The following is a 22802-nucleotide window of genomic DNA, read 5'->3' on the forward strand; positions in this document are numbered from 1 at the left end:
TGATAGTATGTAGAACAGTTTACTTCCTGTCAACATTCTCATTAAATTTTAATGAAGAACATCAGGAGCAAGTTGAAACAATAAATTATCTAAAAGGTATAATGTTAAACTGGTGTTTAGGTTTTGGATACACTTTATTTAATATGACTGCCATAAATACAACTTCTCACCAACCGAAATGGCTCTAATGGCTCTGAGGACAAGAGCTTCTCCCATCTGGAATGGGAGAACTTCTTTACAGTCCATGTTGCTTTGATAACTGTGCTAGGATGTACCAAAACAGAGCTTTTAACAAAATATCATCTTAAATGTGAAGTTTCTTACATGCTCTGCAATATAAAATATTTCTGTTCAACAAAGACATTTCCTTTTTACAGCTAGTTTATTAACCTGACCTTGTAAAATAAATACTCCATGTGTGTTTTGTACAATAGCAGCTGTGGTGACACAAACACTGGGAAAACTGTGCGGGTTTAGAAGGTTTTTTAGCTCCAATGCTACTAGTGACCCTTTCCTGGGGGGTACTAACCTTGTAAGTCACCTAAGATGAAGGATAACATGATCTTTCTTTCTAACAGCTCACCTGAGTTTGTTTAAATGACCTTTACTTGCGGCTTAAAAATAGGTCAATTTGCTCTTCACCAAAGCAGCTTTCCTCTGCAAGACCCCCGGTGAGTGCTTCCGAGAGCAGGGACAGCTCAACAAGTTGGGACTCACTGGAAGGGTCAAATGAGTAGGAATAATTCTTTGCCTTCACTACAGCCTGTTTGTTGCAAAGTAATGAGCTGGACTTTGGTCACTGACTCTGCTTAAGCCTGCCATAAATCAGCAGTCTTCTCAAGAGTTTTTTCCCCACATGTGATTTAAATCTCTGTCTGCCTCACACTCCATTTGACTGTCTTGGAGGCCGATGTTGCACTGCTTGAGGATGATAAATAATGGACCAAAACCAAAATAATGGCAGCTCAGTTGCTGATACAAGTCTGTAATTCACTGTTCACCACCCACCTTTGCCTGTTGAAACATGGCTGGGAGCAATGGAAGGTTGTCTTTGCAGTTGTTGCCTCTGCCAAGCAGACTGAAACCTCACCACTGTACCATTAATCAAGTTTCAAATCCCATCTTTTCATCCTGCCCATTTCAGTTCTCCAATGATAAGGTTATTTTTTAGGTTGATGCTGACTAGATTATAAACATACCTAAGGGCTGTCCCAATGCATTCAGTAAGATTGAAAGGCAGGCTCTCCACAGGTATATGGGCATAAAACTCACCAAGGCCAAGACCGGAGCTTAGTTTCATAAATACTGTGGGCAGCCTGTCCTGCTTGAGCCCCGGCAAGCTGAGATCTGCTAATTCAGCCCTAGTCCTTGCCTGCTGACTAGTCCTGCTTGCCAGCAAGATTGAGATTCTCTGGGCAGCAAGAGAGCTCAATTACCAACCTCAAAATACCAATACCATGATTGGTATGAGGTAATCCTGGACCACTCAGCCACTGTTACCATGACTGCTGTACTCAAGGATTCTTGCTCTGGAAGGCAAAACTTTTCTGCTGTTTCCTAATTGCACAGATTGTACCAGGCAGTCTATTATATTAAGATCAGTTCATCTGAAAGGGTTGGGAGTCTCTCAAGAAAGCAGTCCAGCTTCACAGGCTTTTCATACACAAGGGTGCTCATCATCCAACTGCTGGGCTTCTGCATCAGCTTCACATGTCCTTACTGCTACCTGAAACATCTGGACTACACTGGTATCTTTAAATCTCATAATGCCTTGAATATCAGGGCGACTACATTTGTGTGAGCCAGGCTGACTCTAATATTAACCTGATTTACAAATTTAAAACACAACCTTTAATTTTAATTTAAAACCTGCAACCTTTTAAAAAAAATTATGAAGTATCCTGCAGATACTTTTTTCTGTATTCTAGGAGAAAGTAAACACAGTGTATTTTCTAGTCAAAGGACTACTCTAATAATGGATTTATCAACACTGAGACCAACATCTCCCCCATGAGATTTACAAAACAGGGATTTTGCCCTGATTCCTTACTAGATTATTAAATAAAGGGAGAGCACAGATAGAATAGGTTTAGGGCATATACACAGGCAAGATAGGTGATTTACAGATTCAGAACTGGTTCAGTTAAGAACCAGCCAAGTATTTTATTATTCACCATTTTTACTATTATTATTTACAGAAGAGATTTCAACTTATCCATTTACCAGCATGTCGTATCTGCCCTCTGCCTTTCTCAGTAGGAATTATCTTGTATGTGCACAGTTGGCTACAGAGCTTGTCTGTATCTCATCCTCACCTAATCATTAAGGTTCAACAAAAGGTGAACACCATAATTATGAAAGAGCTGACAGAATGTTTGAAAAGCAACAATAATCAATAGCAGCAAGTGTACAATTTGAGTGATTAAAACTGTGCCATTCATCACCTAACAAAATGAGAGTGAAATAAAATAGGGAAGAAACACCAGAAAGAAGTCAAATAGGAATTGGAAGCTGATTCTTTAGGATGCTAATAAAAAAATAATGCCATATTCTAGAAGATTGAGGCATATTATTCTCACCGACTGTCACACTACATTGCAAGTCCTCAGCTCAAAAAACCTCAGTTTTGCATATTCAAGACAGCTAATGAACAAATGGACCATATGCCTTTTTAATATCATATTCAAAGGTCTGAACTGAAAAGGTGCTGGGTTTCTGTCTCAAAGGATACCCTATTCAAGGTGAATGTTAAGAGAATGGTGTTTAAAGAGAATATGCATTTTAGTTGACAACAAAGAACAACACAGAAGGCTTCTGCTTCTTCACTATTCACTTGTGATACCCCCTAAAAGAACCAATTTTTCAGTAATTACCATGGAGTAATCATCTGACATTCCTTGTCCAGAGCTGTCTACCTAGAATAAAGCACTCTTTGTTTCTATAATCCCTGTACCAATCAACATATTCTTAAGACCCCTCTTCTCCAGTTCCCTGGCCACACACTACCTGGAGACACAGACTTTGCGGTGAGAAAACTGGCAGGGAAATGGGGAAGGTTTCGAATAGTGGGCATGCAAGAAATGCTCAAATTACAGTGTAAAACTGTGCTGGTGAAGAACATTATACCATACAGATATCTGCCTCTTCCATGGGGTTTAGTGGATGGTTTAGTTTCTGTCAACAAGGCAAGACATTGCTGCGTGGCTACAAAAAGACACTGCAAAGCAATCATGGTAAAAGGCTAATAATTTTTTATAACCCTGGATAAACGTCTTTGCCTGTATTTCATCAGGCTTAAGGGAAAGGATCATACATTGCAAATATCCAAACAGGAGCTCACAGTTCTTACAATGTTCTCATATTAAATACCTTCTCCCATGCTATTCCCCCTCTGCTACCAAAGGCTGGCTGGGGTCCCATGTACAGCTTACCAAGCCAGGTTCTGTTACACTTTACAATTAGAAAAGGTGTTATTGAAGTATGAGGAGTATCAGCCTTTATGGTACCCACACAGCCATAAAACACACCCTACAGCCTTTCTCATCAATATCCTTGAGTGCCCTACTGTGACTTGTGTTGCCGTTATTGGTGTAGGGCCCTTCAGGGGGCCCAAAAGCTGGAATGCTAATACGCCATAGGGGAAAGCAAGAATAGAAAAGAGCACTGGAGAAAGGTAAGGTGAGTGCAGCAAGTGCCCTAATAACTTCAGCAGAAGGCAGGCAATTCCAGAATGTCCTGATGCCGATACATACATTTAAATCTTTCCACTGCAGTGTTTTGTAACTCAAAAAAAAAAAAGAAAACAGGAAGCTCTAAATTGGCCAATCTTCTGCTTTGCAATTTACAAATCCATAACAGCTAGTAGAAAAGACTGCAGAAAACAAGGATGGTGCAGAGGTGGAATGTGCTAGTCTATTAAAAAATCAAAGCTCTGCCTAAAGTTAAAGCAGTAAAATTGTTCTTTTGAAAAATTAACCTGTAATTGAAATATTCAACATCATTTCTGTTTGGTGCTTCTAAACACGAAATTACATGTTCTGCTAAAAAGCTTAGGAAAACTGACCCATATTAACCCCAGAATCAGAGAAATAATATAACACTTTGTTTTCACTGTGGTTCTTCCTAAATGGAAGAGTAGAATTACTTTTTTTTTATTTTAATTTTTTAAATTACAAACTGGCTTTGCTAAGACCACAGGGAAAGCTGAAGTAGCAAACTAATCTAAGTTAGACATCTTGAAAGGTCTGCACCTGAATCATCATTTCCTAAGCACAAAATGAAGTATGTCAAAGATCTGGAGATTTGTGATACCCCAGAGCTTCTTCCTTGACACTCCAGTTAATGCAAAGAAGGTTAAAGCTATTCCCAGTCTGTCAGTAATTAGGGGACCCCTGCCATTTATCTTTGCTTTCTCTCTTACCCATTACTCCAACACCTGTTGCCTCCTAAATGCCACCTACTGATAACTTTACAGGCTTCATGTGACCTTTGAGCACAGAACTTTGAGCTTCCGGAAAACGGCCTTCTTTTTTATATTTAATGGAAATTAAGAGAGTGAGTTGATTTGTAGCAACTGGCCAAGAATCCATCTTTGTTCTTATGAACTAATTTTTGCCACTTATACCACTTGGTTTACCACTAAAGCAATCATGGACATTTATGAGAAGAACTAGTGTTTTCTGCAACCATTGGAACCACTAGAAAAGAAATCTTTTATCTTCCCATTAAGGGATGGAACAAATAAACCCCCTACATTTCACATTATGTAAATCAGATCACTTCTACAGCCTTAACCCTCAACACTCCAGAACTCATGTGACTGTGCATCAGGATTCCATCTGCAGACCTGAAAGCCTCTTCTCTTATCAGCAAACCAGCAGAGATGACCCACTGTTCAACAGCAGGAACTAGACCATGAAAACAGTCATGCTGAACAAAGGGATTAGTTACACAACTCGGATTTGTTAGATGGCCACCATACCAGTTGGAAAGAGCTATTTCAACTGTGATATACACTTTGGTAATAAAAGCATGAACCATTAGAAAAGAAATATTTTTGGTGAAATAAAGAATCACTACAGCTGAGTAGTTCTGAAGTTGGTAAATAACAGTAATAGCCAGCTCTGTGAGTCTTGAAGTGCAGAGAACACCTCCAGCCTTCAATAATGGCATAATTAACTGGCTCTCACCAGGGAAACATCCAGGTTACATTTTTTTAAATGCTCTGAGATTGATTTCTGTTTTTTCTTTCAGTGTTAAAAAATAATGTGTCAATATTTTCTAATAGATTGTCTAAGAACAAAAATGGGGCACAGCCAGACCCTGGACAAGTACACTTCATCCCTAATGATGTAGAAATGTGAAGGGGAGAGAAGCCAAAAGAAAATTTCTGTTTGTACTTGGAATTTGAGTATTCAACAGGTTTTTTAGGTAAGAATAAGGCTAAAGGATCAGGTGTTTTTTAAGCCCTGTAGTTTGCACACTGTGACTTTGGTTCTCTTCTCACTCTCAAATGAATAAGGAGTCAGACTTAAAAAACTGGAAAAGCTGTGATTCAGGAAGTCCTTAAAAACTAGACCAAATGTGAGAGTACTTGTGATTCAAGTAAGGCATATACCACATCGGACTGAGTGTCCAAGAATCCCACTTTGTGCAACAACAAGAGAGAGTTCTGAACACTGGAAATGCCATGAACTGAGTTTCTGCCTCTAAGTCAGTATATTGGCCAAAGAGAGCACAACTGGGCCTTCCATGGGAAGCTGTGGTCTCCCCTCATGTGTTTTCACTGCTGAATGAAGTCAGCATCTGTTTCCCAAGGGGAAACGTTCTGTTCCTCCCTCCCCTGTCAGCAGACTATTTGCATCTGTCAGACACTCAAGTTGGAAAGCAATAATAAAAACGTGCAGAATGTGAGACAATTTCTTACCATAGCCAAAGGGAGAACTCCTACCAGGTCCTTCTGGCTTACGTAGATCTTGGAGATTCCTAGATCAGATGTTGTATCTCCAGGATATTCTACCTGCCATGTGATAAGCTGGGTCCCAGGTAGGTCACTTAGGTCTTCAATTTCAAAGTCAATCTGCATGATTTCAGAGGAAGGACCATCCGCACTGCAAGAAAGAAAGAAAAAGAAATGTTCCATTCACATAACTGATAAGACAGCAATATAATTGCTTTTATATTAATAAAACATTGGATTAAAGCTCTTCCAAAGAGAGGATTTGGTGGGATGATGGATTTAATAATAAATTAACCATTTGCACTGAAGTTTTCAGGGTATTTCTCATACATTCAAGTGACTTAGTAACACTCTATGACATGGATCAGTAACCACTGCTCCATTTTACAGGTGGAGAAACAAAAACAAATCAAGGTAAAGCTAAGGCTAAAGCTACAGCCTAAAAATCCTGACTCCAAGGCTTTCCTTGAACAAGCACATTGTATTTCCTCCCTGTTAAAGCAACACATGAGCAAATCTAAAGGGAGTGACGCCTTCAAATGGGAAATCACTGCATTGAAAGCATTTTCTGCTTTTTAAAGAGAGAGATACGGAAGAGAGGTCAAAGCTCAGGATGGGGTCTGTGAACCAGGACAGCAGGTAGCAGAGGATTGGAAAACTTGGAATTAATTTTTGGCTCTCCTGCTACCTTGCTGTGAATGTCTGTCTGAAGCTCCTTTTGTCCTTTGCTAAACTAGGAGTTATAGATAATTGAGCTTGTTGCAGGAGAGGAGAGTTACAAAACTGGGTTATTTAACACTGGCCAATAGTGCCAGGATCCTTGAGTAAAAAACATTGGAAAAGAACAAAGAGGTACGAGGTGTGATTCCCCAGGATACTCTGGCAACATCAGGGTAACTAATACCTTATCAATGCTACTTTGTCTTTACATGCTGTCCTTCCTAAGGATAGATGGCTCACATAAATGAATACTACAACACAGAAACATGAAGAGGGAAAATTAGAAAGAGGTTTATTGGTACAATTCCTGCAAAGCTTGTTATAAAATCAGCTACTTTACAGAAAGCAATGCAGTGAAGTTTCTGTTGTGCATCTTGGCAAGGTGAGCTCCACAGACTGGTGGCATTTATAGAGAAAAGAAAATAATTTACTGTAAAGTTGTTGAGGAATGCAGGATTTTGTAACAGTACAGAAATCCAGGGGACACTGCGAATGACAGTGCTTTTACTTCTGAAGCACTGAAGGTTGAACAGATCTTCACTGTTTGTGTGGAGGGGAAAGAGCAGAATTTCCTTCTGTGGAAAAATACTCAAGTGGAGAAAAAATGGCATGGCACTGAAGGGTCACAGGCCACTTGTGTTGGAGAGTGCCACGAAAAGAAGTAAGAATTACACCAACTGATTGAAGAATTCCAGAATGTGCCCAAAATCTAGCAGGTTTTCAGCTGTTGCGAAGCAAGAGCTAAAAACAGGCATACCTTTTTATGAAGACCGGTTATGACAACAATCCCAGCTTGGAATTTTTCCCAAAATACTCAGAGATTTTCATCATGCTGGGTAAATGCAATGCTTTGTCCAAATATACTGCTTGAAGGGTTTAATCCAACCATCTTTAAGATTCAGCTTTTAATGGACACATTGAGACCTTGCTATCCTGGATGGAATTTCAAAGGAGCCTCCGTGTTTCCAAAATGGAACACATTGTGTTCAATTTCTCATTTCTTCATGTCAGAAAGGAGAAAAAAAAAAAAAAAAGAGCACAACTTCTAATCTAGCAGTGAATGCAGTCTTAGTTCACACTGACCTAGGTAGGATCAGAAAGCTGCTTTATGCAGCTGTGACTATTGAAACTCGGTTACCTTAATTGTACAAGCAGGAATGGGCAATGCAATGCCTATAAATACCTGGCAGTGATCCTGGTTTGTACAGTATGTTCTATCACAGTTTCTGTGTTTAAAGATCTAACTGAATCTTCATATAATGAACCTTGGGTTTGTGATTCTATTCAGGGTGCCCTTCTTTATTCTTGCATAGTCTGCAGTCACTGGCTTTGCAGGATTGGTGCTGTCACCTGAAACGTGTCCTGTGGCAGCAGCAAAGGACTGCTGCACAGGAGGGGGCTGCAGGGCAGAAAACCATGTTAAAACCAAATGGCTGTCAAAAAAGGCAATCAGCTTAATCTTTTCCAGGTATGTTGGCGATTAGGAGAAAAGGAGTAAAGTGACTAGGGCACCAGAAAACAAAGGAGGCAGTGAAAGGCAGTGGGAAATGGGGAGAGATAAGTGAAGCACGGTCCTTATATTCTTGGCAGAACTACAGTAACCCCAAAAGAATGCAAATATTTCTTTTAATTTCGCCTTCAAAGCAGGTATTTTAATGAAGCATTTCTTGAAGCAAAAAACCCCTCCATTTTGCTACCAAATGCGATCTTGATAGAAATTATTTGAACTAGTTCCTCTTAGAAATACTAAATACCTTCAAATGACAAGATTACAAAGCACCTCAAAAATCAATAAGAATCTCATTATTTTTACTAAACATGTATTAAAAAATTTTGAAAGTATTGCATGACCTATGATCAGACCCAGGCTGTCAGCACCAGGTCAGCAACTTTTGTTTCATTACTTTACTCACCACTTACTATGATGATCCTTCCATGTGCAAGTCCCATGGATCTGCCCCCAATTTACAGCCTTCCTAAGTAGTATTTAGCAATTGAAATCTTTCAACAGAGAATTCAGAAAGTTACCCTTCAGAAAATAGTTTAAAAATGTAAATGGAGAAATTTGGACACAGAGTATTCATTACTGGAGTTCAGTCACGGAAAATATTTGTGGCTTTTCTTTCAAAGTCAAGGCTACTTGGTACAACAGGAATATTTATATTGGGTAGTCAGCCACTGCTACTTGAAATGATGTACTGCCTAGTCCTCCTCAAGGCAGGCATACACTTTATGGTCACTATAATGCAACAGCATGTTGCTAGCTTGTCTTTGGTAATGGTAAACCCATTATTGCTATCCAGAGTACAGCAAGAGCGTTACAATGTGGGTGGCTACATGATTAGAAAGTTTAGGATGGACAAACTCAAAGGCTCACAACAGACTAATCCAAGCTGAGCTGAAGAGTGGTCAAAGCAAAACAGTTCTTGGGGTAAATTTAAAGTCAAATCCTTCACACAGGGTTTTGCTGTTCATAGTTGAGAGTTAAACTGTAACAGAATTCACTGTGGTGCCAAAAAACTCTCCTTGTGAACAGAGCCCTGCTGAGACACCTTGGGTTTCAGCCCAACCTGAAGACAGGGAAGACAGGAAAAAACAGAAAACTTCACTGGAATGGAGGAGCCCAGCCTTTCCTCCTGTCAGCCAGGACAGCACAGGCATGATCCTACTGTATTTCTTAATCTGCTTCTTATTTCTTGTCTACCAAAAGATCAAGCAGCTCTGACAAATTAAGAACAATGAGAAACTCTGTCTTGTCTCTAGGGGAGTGTCCCCTACCTCCAGGGCCATTCTGCACCAGCTTCTTGTGACACATCCCTCAGTGAGGCAAATGATTTTGTTTTTCGATTTCTCTTCTGCCCTTTCAGCCCAGGAGTCCCTTCAAATCCGAGAGGCTGGTAGCAAAGCCCTTGGCCAAGTGCTAACACCTCTGCCTGTGTTGAGAAGCCTTCTAGAGAAAGAACCAGCCACTCTGCGTCTCTAGGGATGGTGTGCCCTGCAAGACACAGTGTTCAAGAAGAGACCCTGTAAAACCAGGAAGAGCTACTGGATGTTGCCAGTGTTAGTCAATCCAAATATCCCATTCCTGATTTCACTCACTGTGGTATCGGCTTTGATCTTTATATAATAAGATTCATTTTGAACCTCCTAAAATGACTGGGCATGTAACGTTTCTCATAATGCAACGTATAAAGTTTTATCACTGTCTTTAGAAGGCTGTAACGGACACAAGAAGCCTAAAACCATGAATATGTTAAATGAGATATATCCTAGGAACGTTAATGAAAGAGCCTCCAGGAGAAGAGAGCAAGAAGGTAATCTTTATTCTTTTCTACCTCCACACACATACCCAGGTCTCCAGCACATCTCTTGTACCGAAGGAGTCTGTGGCCTGAGATGCTGCACAGGCCAGGCTAAGAGGTGGAACAGCAGTGCTCAGAAAAGGGAGAAACATTTCCAGGGACTGGAAAAGCTTTCGAGCATGAGAGAGGGAAGACAGCAGCACGGCTGACCCCATGAAACCTGAGGGAGTTTGTGAAAACTGTTATCCCCATTTTACAGGAGAAAAAATTAAACTGAAAATTACTTTCCCATAAAAAGAGGGATAAGATGATTTACACACCACAAAGTGGCATTTCAGAAAGGAGTTGATTTAAAAATAAGTACAAATCTTGGAGCACATAGGTGCCTTTGTGAGAAACACCTAAAAATGCAGATTAATGGGAAAGGGAGCCAGTATAGACAATAGCCAAAAGAGAAAACACAAGTTTCAAACTGCCTTCTCGGTTGAGTCAGTCTTTCCACTTGTATTTAAAGTAGTCAGGAAAGGATCTTGATAACATTTTAGCTTATCTTCACCAAGAAAAGGTTGCCTGCTACTCTTCACTGAATCCTTAACAAATACCCACAACTCTTATTTCAGGAAAGAACATAATTTTGTGAGGCTTTTTTTATTTCAAGAAGCCTTTACATGAGAGTCAAACTGTTGTGGCAGGGGGACACATTTGCATTCCTCTCCATATTTGCTGGAGACAGCGATGACATCTCTTCTGCATAAACAGGTACTTGCAATGCAGTAAACTACTTCTGCGTGGCATGTTTGCCAGCATCCTAGAAATTAAATGTATAGGTTATATAACTAAAAAGTGTGGGATCACAGACAAAGAGACTATACTACTGACATGTGACGAATAAAAAGCACAGAATGAGAAAAGAACACTGTGTTATGGCAGGCTATGTTTGGGCTTTTCTTTGGTGCTCGTCACCACACAAAAAGCCATTGCTTTGGAAATGCTGGTAACTTCTTCCAATTCAGCCAATGGTGATTTAAAAATGCCTCTGCAAGAGATGATGATGGGTGTAAACCTCACACATGCATTTAATCTCTTTTTTATGTGGTGTTTTTTTTGGTGTATTTTATCTTTAACTTCAGCAATCAAAATGTGCTCCCTTTTGGTTTCCTACCCTAAACCAATGCACACAAACATGTCTGCTTCAGGCACGATTTGAACTCCCCAACACAATGTGAAAGGACAAAGTTGAGAAAAGGAGTCCACTACTGCCGTGCAGTCCTTAAAAGCTTTATGTCTCTCTTGTAACCATAAGCCAAAAGCCCTCAAAATAATACTACAGACAAAGAAACATTCTGTATTTTAATGACTCTGATTGTCTTTTCCTTCTGGTTTCTGAGCAAGAGTGCAATCAATGGATATTTTCCACTTTTTTTGGGGGGGAAAAGCTTTTATACAGGATAAAATTTGCAGAATTTCAGTGCACTATTTTATTCCTGCAACTAGGATTTAAGGAAAAAATCAAATATGGCAAGATTTGACATTAAACATAATAAGTTAACAGCATGATATTGCCTTTCACCAGCTGAGCTGGCTCAGCTCCCGAATGTGAGCTCAACACATCCAGTGCTTGATCTCCCAAATCCATTCAGTAGGTACGGATCTAGCTGGCAAGGCTACCAGGTTTTCCGCCTCTACTTTGAATTTGAAAAGAAAATGCTTAATTTTACCCCAAAATTTAGAAATTTATTAAAACAAAATCAAAGAATATGGTGCAATACCTGCACCATGCGTTGCCAGTGAACTAGTGTACACACTCTATGCACCGGTCCCTGGTCCTAGTCTAAGCAAATAACCAGTAGGAAGAAATATTCTGTACAAGATGAAGCACGCAGTGTGGGTCTCTGACCTTCCCAAGGTCAGAGAGGGTATTCAAAAAAATCAGTATCTATAGAATCTAACCCACTGCATTACAGCAAAGATCATTATTCACCATCAATATATCAAGATAAGGTGATACATACAGCAGTACATTAACATTTAATTTTATTCATTGTCATCTTACTATTAAAAATTCAGTGATGGGTAGGCTCAAAAGTCATTTTTCTTCAGGAATCAGTGTATGAAGTGAACCAACTAGCAAGAAAAATCACGAAAAATGACTCTGCTAATCATGTAATAAAATTATTTTTAAGAATTGCTCCATCTCTCTGGAGCATGATATCAGCACTGCTGGTCGAGGAATATTTGCTGAATTATTTCTCTTTTTTTTTGCTATTTTTAAATGAATTATTCACTATACAATTTTCCAGCTGTTGATAGCACTTTTCCTAAACAACTCAAACCATTCTAAAGTGGGTAAGAATTAGCAAACCTTTTAATATAATATGAATTTAAAACATAATTTCCCACCAAGTGAGCATTTGAGTTCAGAACTATGATTCTGAGCATCTCTTGACATAGTAAATCCAGTGATCATTTACCACATCATGCTAAGGGAATGGTAAATTAACATTGACTTTATTACATCCAGTCTAATCATCATTCAATAAATTATTCAACACAGTAGTGAGTAACCATCAAGTACTTTTGAAGCAGCCCAATCATGAGACAACAGCAGAAAAACCGCAGTTACTATGCAGGTGGGATTGAACTGCAGGGCTGAGAAAACACTTCTACTGACAGTACGAAGCCTAATAAACCAGTGCAAATACATTGTCAATCTGGGCTTCTCTACCTGCTGGTTTTATTGTCCTCAGCATAAAAATAACAATAAATATAACATTAGGCACATGTAAGCGTGATAAAACAGCAAAAGAAGAAAACAGGCATACAGCCACAAAGGATCATTATCAATTGATAAAGTTTCTACAGGATCTATCTAAGGCTCAGGCTACACTGAACGAGACAACTGCAGAATGTGATGACTGTTGTCTTAACTGACAAAAGCAAACAAGAGGAGAAGGATCACATAATAAGTCATTTTACACCTAGGAAAACCCAACTATAAAGATCTCAATTAAATAAAACTTCAGTAAACATGGAAGCGACGTGTTGACTCCACACCCTTGGTTTGCCCAGAGCTGGCAGCACTATAGGAATTTGACTCTTACATCATGACCCCCAGATCTAAGCCTTTAGATCAATACCTGAGTGTTCCTTAAAAAAGCCTTAGATATTTCATTCACATTATGATTTCCCAGACAGTTAACACTGTCACTATCGCTTCACTGTCGCTGTCTCCCGAAAATGAAAGAAACCTTTTGCTGAGCAGGATGAGTCACGCAAGCATAACACTGATCATCAGGGAATGAGACCCAGTATTTTCATACTAAAATATTACAGGGCCAGTGCTGCGAATATTTGCTATTGAGTAATCCCAGTGTACTAAATCGTGAGATCAAGCACTGCACTCAGTACGCTACCCTGCAGCAAAATCCAGTCCTCAAATATTTATCCACCTAAAACCCCTTATATGTATGAACAGTAACTTTATACTTGTGCACAAATGTATGTGGGATTAGACTTGCTGAATTCAGGTTAAGTCTTTTTTTTAGTAATTATTTATCCCTGAAGGGCAACCATATAGACGAAGTTATCTGCATGTGTGCTATACAAGCAAGCTTCCCAAGTTCAGGAATCCTGTTTAACAAAGGCTATTTGTTCCCATGCTGACCACACATAAGCCTAAGGGGAGTCCTTGGCTCATGTGAACGTATGTGCCCATGCAGGAGGCACTTGCCAAGTCTGAGACTTAATATCTTGTTGCCAAAGCAGCCTGCCTACGACAAGGCAAAACTGAAGTGAACAAAGAGATAATCCAGTCATTGACTCTGGTCCTGTGAGATCCATCTCTCTGCAAAAGGGAACATGCAGAATATGTATGAACAGCCTTAATTCTGCCTGCTACAGAGTGCCCTTCACAGGGTCCACAGCAGTATTTTCCAGACAGTATCACAGCCCTGGGTAAAAGTAATCAAAGGGGCTATGAGGTGTTGAAGGGTAAAAATCTTACTCCCCTACCTCCACCTGTTATTTCCTGTCACGACTGCATGCTCTCACTCATCTTCTGAAATACACAGATAATAAATGTTTGATATAAGCTTATCATAGCTACCTTTTATAGATTGCTGATTTTTATTTTTCTAGCAAATGTAATACATTTAAAAGGCTCAAGCAAGGAATCACCAGCCTGAAAATGTTAAGAAACTGCTCTAAAAGTGGATTCTAGAGTGAGTCTTCCTGAGAAGTGATAATTTACCAGGCTAAGTTACTATTTTCGCATTCATATCAAAGATGCAGTTTTATTCCACGCTTCAGACATCAGCAGCTCACCTTGATGCCCATGTTGGTCATTTAACTTTGGAATCCAAATGATTTAAAAATTATCTCACCCATTTTTAAATGAATTTAATTGTAGTCTTAAACCCAGAGTGGAAGATCCAGTATCTTAGCATGTAGCTCCATTCATCTCTCCAAAGTGAGATCTATAACATACCTGTTATAGGCCTTGCTTATTAGTGTCCGCACACTGGTTCAACAAATGCAATTACATATAGAAACAACATTACATTTCACAAGACGCAAGGCCTCGAAACATTTCAAAATAGGTGGTTTCTTTGGAGACATCTGCCAAGGCATATCCAATATATGAGATAAGTATCCTCAACTATAGGAACTTCCTCTGCTGTGAACTATTCAGCAAGTATTTTTGCTGAACTCATACATCTTGCAAAAGTGTAAAGTTCTTTTCAACTTGAAAAAAAAAGAGATGTTTTCTTTACCCATATGTTCAGTATCCGCCAAGACTAGAATTAAAACAGAAATGCTTTCCAGCTTCCTTAATATTAGAATAAAAGAAGCTTCCAGAATCTATTTTCTTTCTTACTTTTAAGCGATAACATGAAAAATAAACTGAAGAGAGGAAGGGGAAATATACACCCTGGCTCTCACACACAGTCCTCCCCTCCCCAGGTTTGTGAAAGAGGTTTAGGCTGAAATATGTTTTTACATCACAGAATTATAGGGTAATCATGGTTGGAAGGGACCTCTGAAAGCCATCATCTAGTCTAATGCCTTTCTCAAAGCAGGGCCAATTTCAGTGCTGGATTAAGTGTGAATAGTTCAAACTTTCTCAGATGCTTTTCCAGAGGTGTATAATTTAGAGTCTTTTTTGTGATCCTATGGAAATGCTGGGATAGCCTGAGAGTTTAGACCATCAATTCATACACTAACACCCATGTGTAAGGGACGCAGGCATAAGAAGTGTCTTCTTTTCTATCAGCTCTTGAAGATTTGAAACTTGGCCATAACCAAGTAACTAGAAGTCATCTTGATGTCTGTGAGGCTTCTGTTCTCTTCCACCACAAGTGATTTCAAAAACTATTCTGTTGAAGTTTAATTGAAAGGCAGTGTTAATATGCAATGATAAGAAAGCTCTTCTCACAAACAAATTCTTATGGTGAAAATAATGGATCTGGAGGCACGCTAAGAAAGGCAATAGCAAGAAGCTACGTTTACTAAAACCTGAAAATTAGATTATACCATGTTTTGCCAGGCTATTTCCAAGACTGTCCTACAGCAAAGCAGTATCTGATCACCAGCTCTAACTGCCACCTCTGCTTTTCATACAAGCACCTTCCCAATCCCATTTTCCAGCTGCACAGCACTTGTGAGCTTCAGCACAACCAAGCTGCTTGAAATACAGCATCTGTTTCAACAATGTTATCAGTCTCTGCTGTGCCATAAGGAGAAACAAGACCCTCACCAAAAAAGCATACAAAACACGAAAGGGCCTAAAGACCTGGTTGATAACATAAATATTAGAAGTTTAGTAAAGCGTAAGTATTTTGGGAATCAGATGGACATAGAGAAAGCCATGTTGTTCTTTACCAGTTTTTTTCAATTGAAGACATGGAAATGTTGATCTCTGCTTTATACATTGTACATGTTATGGAAGCAAGGAACAGATATCTCTGGGTATACACTGCAGTACGTACATTTGTTTTGCTTTATCCACGTATTTCAGCCTTGACCTGGTGGGCTAAGAGGTGCACTCATTAAATTACTTTGGCTGTAAAGATCAAAGCACAGTACACTTTCCCTGCTCCAGCTGTGGTACAGTTTTAGTATCTGAGCAGACGCTTCCCTTCTGTACACCTTGGGATAATCTGATAGCCATGATGAAATCACACAGACAGGATGATGATACAGGTCTACGGCTGAGTTCTAGATCCTGTCACATCAAATCATAGTTTTTGATGTACTTGTGACATTAAAAATTGTGTGAGTTCAAAAGCTCACAGAATTCATGTTCTCACTGGCATGAACTGTTCCATTCAGTCAAGCAGTGTCATCAGTTTGGGTCTGACTGCATCCAGCATTGATGCACCTGACTTTTCACCACTGTGAGCCCAAGGCTGAGGTGCACCTGAGCTCAGGACTGGTGTCCTGGCAATCCTTGGGTACTCTCTGAGGAATTACAATGAAGGAAATAGTATGGGCAAGTTATTACGCTGCAGAGAATTATCAAATAGAAGGTATACTGAGACCAGCAAACTATAACAGTGTAGATAGCAGCAACTTGCAGTGATGTATGCACATAAGTACAGTCAGTCCCTTGGTGAGGTCTAGCTTTTCTATCTGACATCAGCAATCACTTATCAAGCAATCCTAATCTTATTTATGCAAATGGTCCAGGAGCTGCTCATGCAAACACAAAGACGAACTGTCCATATGAAAGCTACGATCATTCATTCTAGATGAAAAAAAAATCAGCACAGGAAGGAAGGCAGAGCTGCATTTATGTGCTGGTCTGGACAGGAAGAGATCTTGGTCCATATGGACAGCTCCCTGCTGCAGCAACTATCACATCATATAAGATTTCCATAAACTCATTAAGCTCCATTTTAAAAGCACTTAAGGATTTTAAATACCTGTTCCGCTGAAAGGCTGTTCCAGAACCTGATTATTCTAATGGTTAAAGCAGTCTGAGGAGCCACCCTGGCTGGAACTGAAGTCTTCTATAAGCCATTGCTTAGAGGGCCCGGACCATAGCACACTTCTGGCATTGAAATGGATAGTACGGCCCAATGCAGCTTCACTTCCCACAACAAGTGCTCATAGCAAAATATTAAATAACTCTGCAGACCTTCTGGAAGCATATAATGGCAGATAATAGCTCCCTCATTTAAAATTATTCCTTCCATGTTTCTGTGCCCTCAAATCACCCTCAGACAAACAACTCCTTCCCTACCCCAATATAGCTGTAAACAAAAGAATTACATTACTGCAGACAAACTTAAGTGGACTTTAAATATTCACCAATCTAAGTAGGCAGGCTGAGAAATGGTAGGTTCTCACTACCTTATCTCCATACACTCTGTCAGAATATGAATACAGTTGTTTGTCATTTCCAAAAGTAAAGTACTCTTTCAGTAAAACTAATATTATCATCAAACTTATAAAGTAGAAAACTGGAGGAGAGAGGTAAACAGGCATGGCATGAATTAGGGAAATGCTTCACGAATACTAAGGAAATACACTGGTGTGAATAAGAAATATCACCTAAAAAGAGTGAGGCTCTCTTTGCCATCAGCTTATGTGATGGACCTATCACATCACAAACTTCCTTACTATGTGGCAAACTTCCATGTAATGTAATTTGGTCTTTAAAGCTACTTTTATTGGTATGTTTGAAGATACTAATATTGGATTTTCAAGAAGATTTTGTGGAGAACAAACCACTGACTCTGGGGGCTGAGCAGCAGCACAAATTGCATTGCTTCTACTTGTACAAATCTCCGGACAGTACTTAGAAATCTTTGTAATTGACTGTGGAAAGATGTACATCTAGCCCTTTAAAAAGACATATTGATTTTATTGAACTGGAGGCAAGGGAATAGAGACCCTAATTATTATAATTATGAATTCAGTAATGCTAGTAATCATTAATAGCTTCAACAGCTTCATAAATCATTCACGTAACAGGGAAAAGCAGTAAGTGAAGATCAATTTCTACTCAAGCAGGATTCCATCTCATGACAGACACCTGAATATCAGATAGCCTGAATTACTGACTTTGCTTTGGTTTATACTTACTGCTATTGCATTCTAGTTTCATAGTACAATTTTTAACTTTTAATGACTTAATTGAAACTAACTTTACTTGCAAGGCAAACCTGAAATGATTGCAAATATACACACTACTCTTCTTTCACTGCAATGGAAAATCCTCAAGGGTGTACTGAATGGAAGACACAATCACCAAAAAAATGTAGTCATAAATATCTCCTCCAAGCAAGCAAGATGGAAAATTCAGATAGGCAACATACTTCAAACCTCGCAACTAGGAATATGTGTGGAGAAATCCAACAGGCAGCTGTTATGAGTAATAAAAGCAACCAAACAACATGAAAAATTAAAACATAGCACTGCCAAAATTATCACTACGGTCTATGAATATAAACAGATTTTTAGGCATGGCTTTCCATTCAAGCTGCTTGACTTCAGTCACACTTTCATTGCACAGCAGGATAAAGTACAAATAAGAGCCACACTGATTGAAGGAAATGGACAAGTTTTTCTAAAAACAGTAGAAATAATCTGCCAGATTTTCAGAGGGCCTCAATGTGCAATACTTGAAGTAAGATCAAGAAGAGCAGAAGGTAGGTTGGTGATTTTCTGCAAAAAACAGTAGGTGAGGTTTAAAATGCATAAGAAACAGAAAGTGCTAACTTTCCACAAATATTTCAAGGATTTAAGCGTCAAGGAGAGAAAATTGCTACAGCAGGTAGGCAGGAGAGTATAATTAGAAACAACAGGAAACGCAGACCAAATTCAAAGCAAAAGGACAGTGGAAGAGTCTCAAAAGGAAATGGTAGAAAAAATAACTGGAAACATTTAAAATTAGATAGGATAAAATGCTTAGAAAGAAATATTTTCTGCAGTGGCAGATATGGCTGTACCAAGCAGTTTCCAGTTTTTGCCTAGTTCCTGAATGAAGGATTATGCAATCAGTGCATCTGTGTGTCTGTCATTCCCTGCAGTAACATTAGACTAATTTCAACAAAACCAGGCAGGGTATAGAGGTTAAGAATTATTAAGCTTTTTGGAAGCAGGTAGACAGCAGAGGAGAAGAGACTGAGTGATTAACCCCTATGCCAGAAAAGACGCAGTATATTCCCTATGAATCCATGTACGCACTCATTCCTAAGAAGCAAGGACACAGAAACCAGGCTTCTACCTTTTGGCTGCTCACTGAAATACTCCTGAAGTTTTGTGGCTTCCTGATTTTCTTTAAAGTTCCAGCTCAGAAGTTGACCCCTGCTCAGCAAAGCACTGAAGCAGGCTCCTTCAGTCTTCTGGGACTCAATCTCATTTTATAAGTTAAGTACATGTGTAAGTACTCTGCTAAATAGGAATGAATTTAAATACTCTGCTGAGCTAGGCTCTCATTTATCAGCAAAATCACCAGTTCAACTCAGTAAATTCACCAAATTATATGTGGAGAGAATTACTCCTGACCCTTGTTCAATGCTGTATGAAAATGACCCTGTAGGAATATAGAACCCCTGAACCAGGTCTCCCACATAATTAAGAACATGACCTACACTATTGCTCCAGACATCCTGACTAAGGAAAGCAGTAAACCAAAATTCATAATGTTATCATGAACAAATGAGTTTTCTTCTCACTACGAAGCTTCCCAGCATCGAGCACACTTGTTATCTGATAGGTTTCTTATGACCAATAGCACAGATAATGTAAATTTTAAAAAGCAATATTATTATTTTCTATATCACAGCATCCTAGGACATACAATGAGCAGCAGTAACTTGAAACTTAAGGAAGGGAAAAGAATCAAGTCTTTTTCATGGTAAAACCATGCAGTAACATCAATGAATCGTATTTCTCTTTGACAACTCCAAAGGAAAAGAGCTACCAAATATGTCTCTATCTCTTATTTCCACATTTAATAATTTAGAACTCTATTGTTCACAAAAGAACCATCATGGTCTGCAAACTCTATGCAGGTGTAAACCAAGAAGCAACGAAATTGTATCTAAATCTCTGGTGCACACTTTTCCAATGCTAAGGAACAAAATATTCTCAAATATGAAACAGTCAAGGATTGATGACAAAGTTTTTACATAAACGTGAGAAGTGGGCAGATGAATTGTGTGGAGAAAAGATGAAACAACTTGGAAACCGTTTCTGTAAGAAAGGGAAATGAAGAGGATTGAAGCACTTAACGGTTCCATAGGAGATATTTCTTCCATAGGTATGAAAAAAGTGACATCTCTATCAGTATTGATGAGTGGAAATTAAGTGTGCTTCTCTTTCCAAAAAGTCTTATGTTGAAAATATGCTGATCCTTTGCTCTTCTCATCTATCTCATAAAATACAGTTAAATTCATAGCTGGTGGAGAGAGAAACTTCCACTTATCCTATGCCACTGCTGAAGTTCCAGGCAGTACATGCATCATAGTGGAATACCTCACACAACAGTCAGCTTTTCTATATCACACCTTTCTAGTCTCCATGAGCTGCAAAGCCCATGATAGTCCATAAACAAAAAGATGAAGAGTTAGATTTCAAAAACTGAGTTCTTTTCTAGCTAGATTATTCCACTCTATTGCATTCAAATGTGTAATCTGTCACTGGAAAAATGGCCTTCTTGTCAGTCTTTCAAATAAAGATATTAAATCCTTCATTAGTTTGTTTTGAAGCCCTTCAAACCTGGGGACTGTTTAGGTGGCAATTCTTGTCTTCAACAAATGCAGTGATTCCACAAGATTCAGCAAAGAAAGATGAAAAATAAAAGCAGTAGCTGCTGCAGTTTTCTAAATGACCAGAGACCTAAGTTGTCTATTTAAAGAAGAAAAGTTCAGTGGCATATCATTCTGTAACTAGATTAGGTTAGTAGCACTAACGTATGGTATCAGCTACCCTGGCTCCCCCTAAAACTACAACAGAGAGAATTTTTAACTGTGCTTTGCATTCCTAGACAATACAAAGCCCCCAGTGCTGTGAATGCTGCTGGCTTTATGAAGATATGTATCATTTTGATGTGGCTAAAGCAACCCCAGCGAGGAGCCTGTACCAATTTGACGTCCTCTCCTTCCTTCAGTTAACATCCATCACTCACAGAGGCACGCAGTAACACACAGTGACACACACACAACAGACAGAGCAGAAGAAAGCTTTCAAAGCATTTCAGCTCCTCTTTTACGAAGCATAAACACAGGACACTGAATTCAGTCACAGCAGAGTTCCCAATGTTTGACAACAGAATCCACTCTCTGCAACTGAAATATTTATTCAGGCACAATTACCATACAAGATTAATATTTAAATCAAGGGTAATTTGTTTTCATTATTGCTCTTATTTCTTTTTAAACAACAGTTAGGATTACAAACTGAATTAGACGATTTATTCTTAAAGCGGATCTTTAACATTCTGCATTTATTAACACCAGCCTGAAATGCTCAGTCATTGATCAAACTTGGTATGTTCCAGAGTGATGGCTTGAAAAAACAACTCCTAGCCCCTGAGCTCTGGATTTTACAGCCATTACTGTCAATTATACACCCCACTGCGGGAGCAAAAGAAATCTTCATACATGGCAGCTGCAGCCTTATCCCTGAATTTTGCAGAGTTGATTGTTATTTCAAACACTGAAGGGGGGAGAGAGAGAGGAGGGAAAAAAACAACTTAGCTGTAATGCAGGCAATTGAGATTCTACCCATACGCTGGGAGACCTTGGAATATGAGTCTGAAATTTCTTTTGAGAGAATACATTTTGATAGTTGTAATAGTAACCATAACACTGAAGTCTCTCTAGTCTCTTTCATGCAGACATCTTAGACCATTTCATGAAGATGCCAGTATAGCAACAGGCATTTCACACATTACAGAAAGTAGAAACCCCAGAACTGCAGCGACATGAACAAGACGCTTTTGGGAGCTCTGCAGTGGAGCAGGGTGCAGCACTTACACCCCATGGCTGCTGGGGGCTGTCTGTCTCCAAGACCAGAGAAGCAGAGGTCAACGGAGCATCCCTGCCTGGCACTTTGCTACTATCATGTGTTGCTCCGCAGACAGGAGTTGGTAGCTCCGCACGGTGCTGGGCTGATCTATCAGCGTGACTGCTGCTGGCCTGGCAGTCTGCGCAGCAATCCATTCAGTGAAATAAAGGTGACAGAGTAGATAACTAGAAGAGGTAGGAAAAGAGGTAAAACCCACTCCCTGGCTGAAATAAATGGGGATTTTACCATTTCGATGAGGATGCAGTTTCCACTGTAATAGTCTTGACTACCTGGACTATTGTCATATCCATCAGACCACGCTGCAGTGGCAGTCAGGATGAAGTCTGAACTCGCTGTCACCCTAAAGAAAAGCAGGTCTCATGTCTCATGATTCCATACCAGTTCTTCACATTTTGATCCAATATTTTGGGGTCATTTCCAGACATAAACCACACATCATCACAATTCCATGTATCTCTTTTCTTTGCCTGCTCTCCTTGTACCTCAATGTTAATTAGCAAAAACATGCATCACTTCAAACAAGGAAATAAATTGTTGCAAGTCTGCCTGCCTGCTGTGAGGAATGGGCCCACTAGAGATATTCTGGCATAAAGCTGAATAAAGCTGTAGGGACTTACACCTAAGATTATCTTTTCTCCTGCCACTAACTCCTCTCCCCTTTCTAGCTGTGCTTTCTACCAGAAGGCTTTTGTGTGATCATGCAGCAAGTTTTTGCCCAAGTGGAAGAATGGATAATCAGAAACCTCCTTGGACCTCCTGAACCCCGTTAGATTTGCATTAAG

At 39.4% G+C, this 22802-nt stretch overlaps 1 protein-coding gene across 1 annotated transcript in view; it reads right to left on the bottom strand.

Moving 5' to 3' along the window:
* Positions 1-22802, bottom strand: part of TMEM132D (transmembrane protein 132D) — a 242444-nt gene that overhangs the window by 85612 nt on the left and 134030 nt on the right. The window contains exon 4 of the mRNA XM_030501888.1: positions 5927-6110. Within this exon, the coding sequence (XP_030357748.1) occupies positions 5927-6110 (184 nt within the window). The remainder of the gene's footprint in view (positions 1-5926; positions 6111-22802) is intronic.

The sequence above is a fragment of the Strigops habroptila genome, chromosome 11 (assembly GCF_004027225.2).
Source record: "Strigops habroptila isolate Jane chromosome 11, bStrHab1.2.pri, whole genome shotgun sequence".
In the NCBI taxonomy this organism is placed as follows: domain Eukaryota; kingdom Metazoa; phylum Chordata; class Aves; order Psittaciformes; family Psittacidae; genus Strigops; species Strigops habroptila.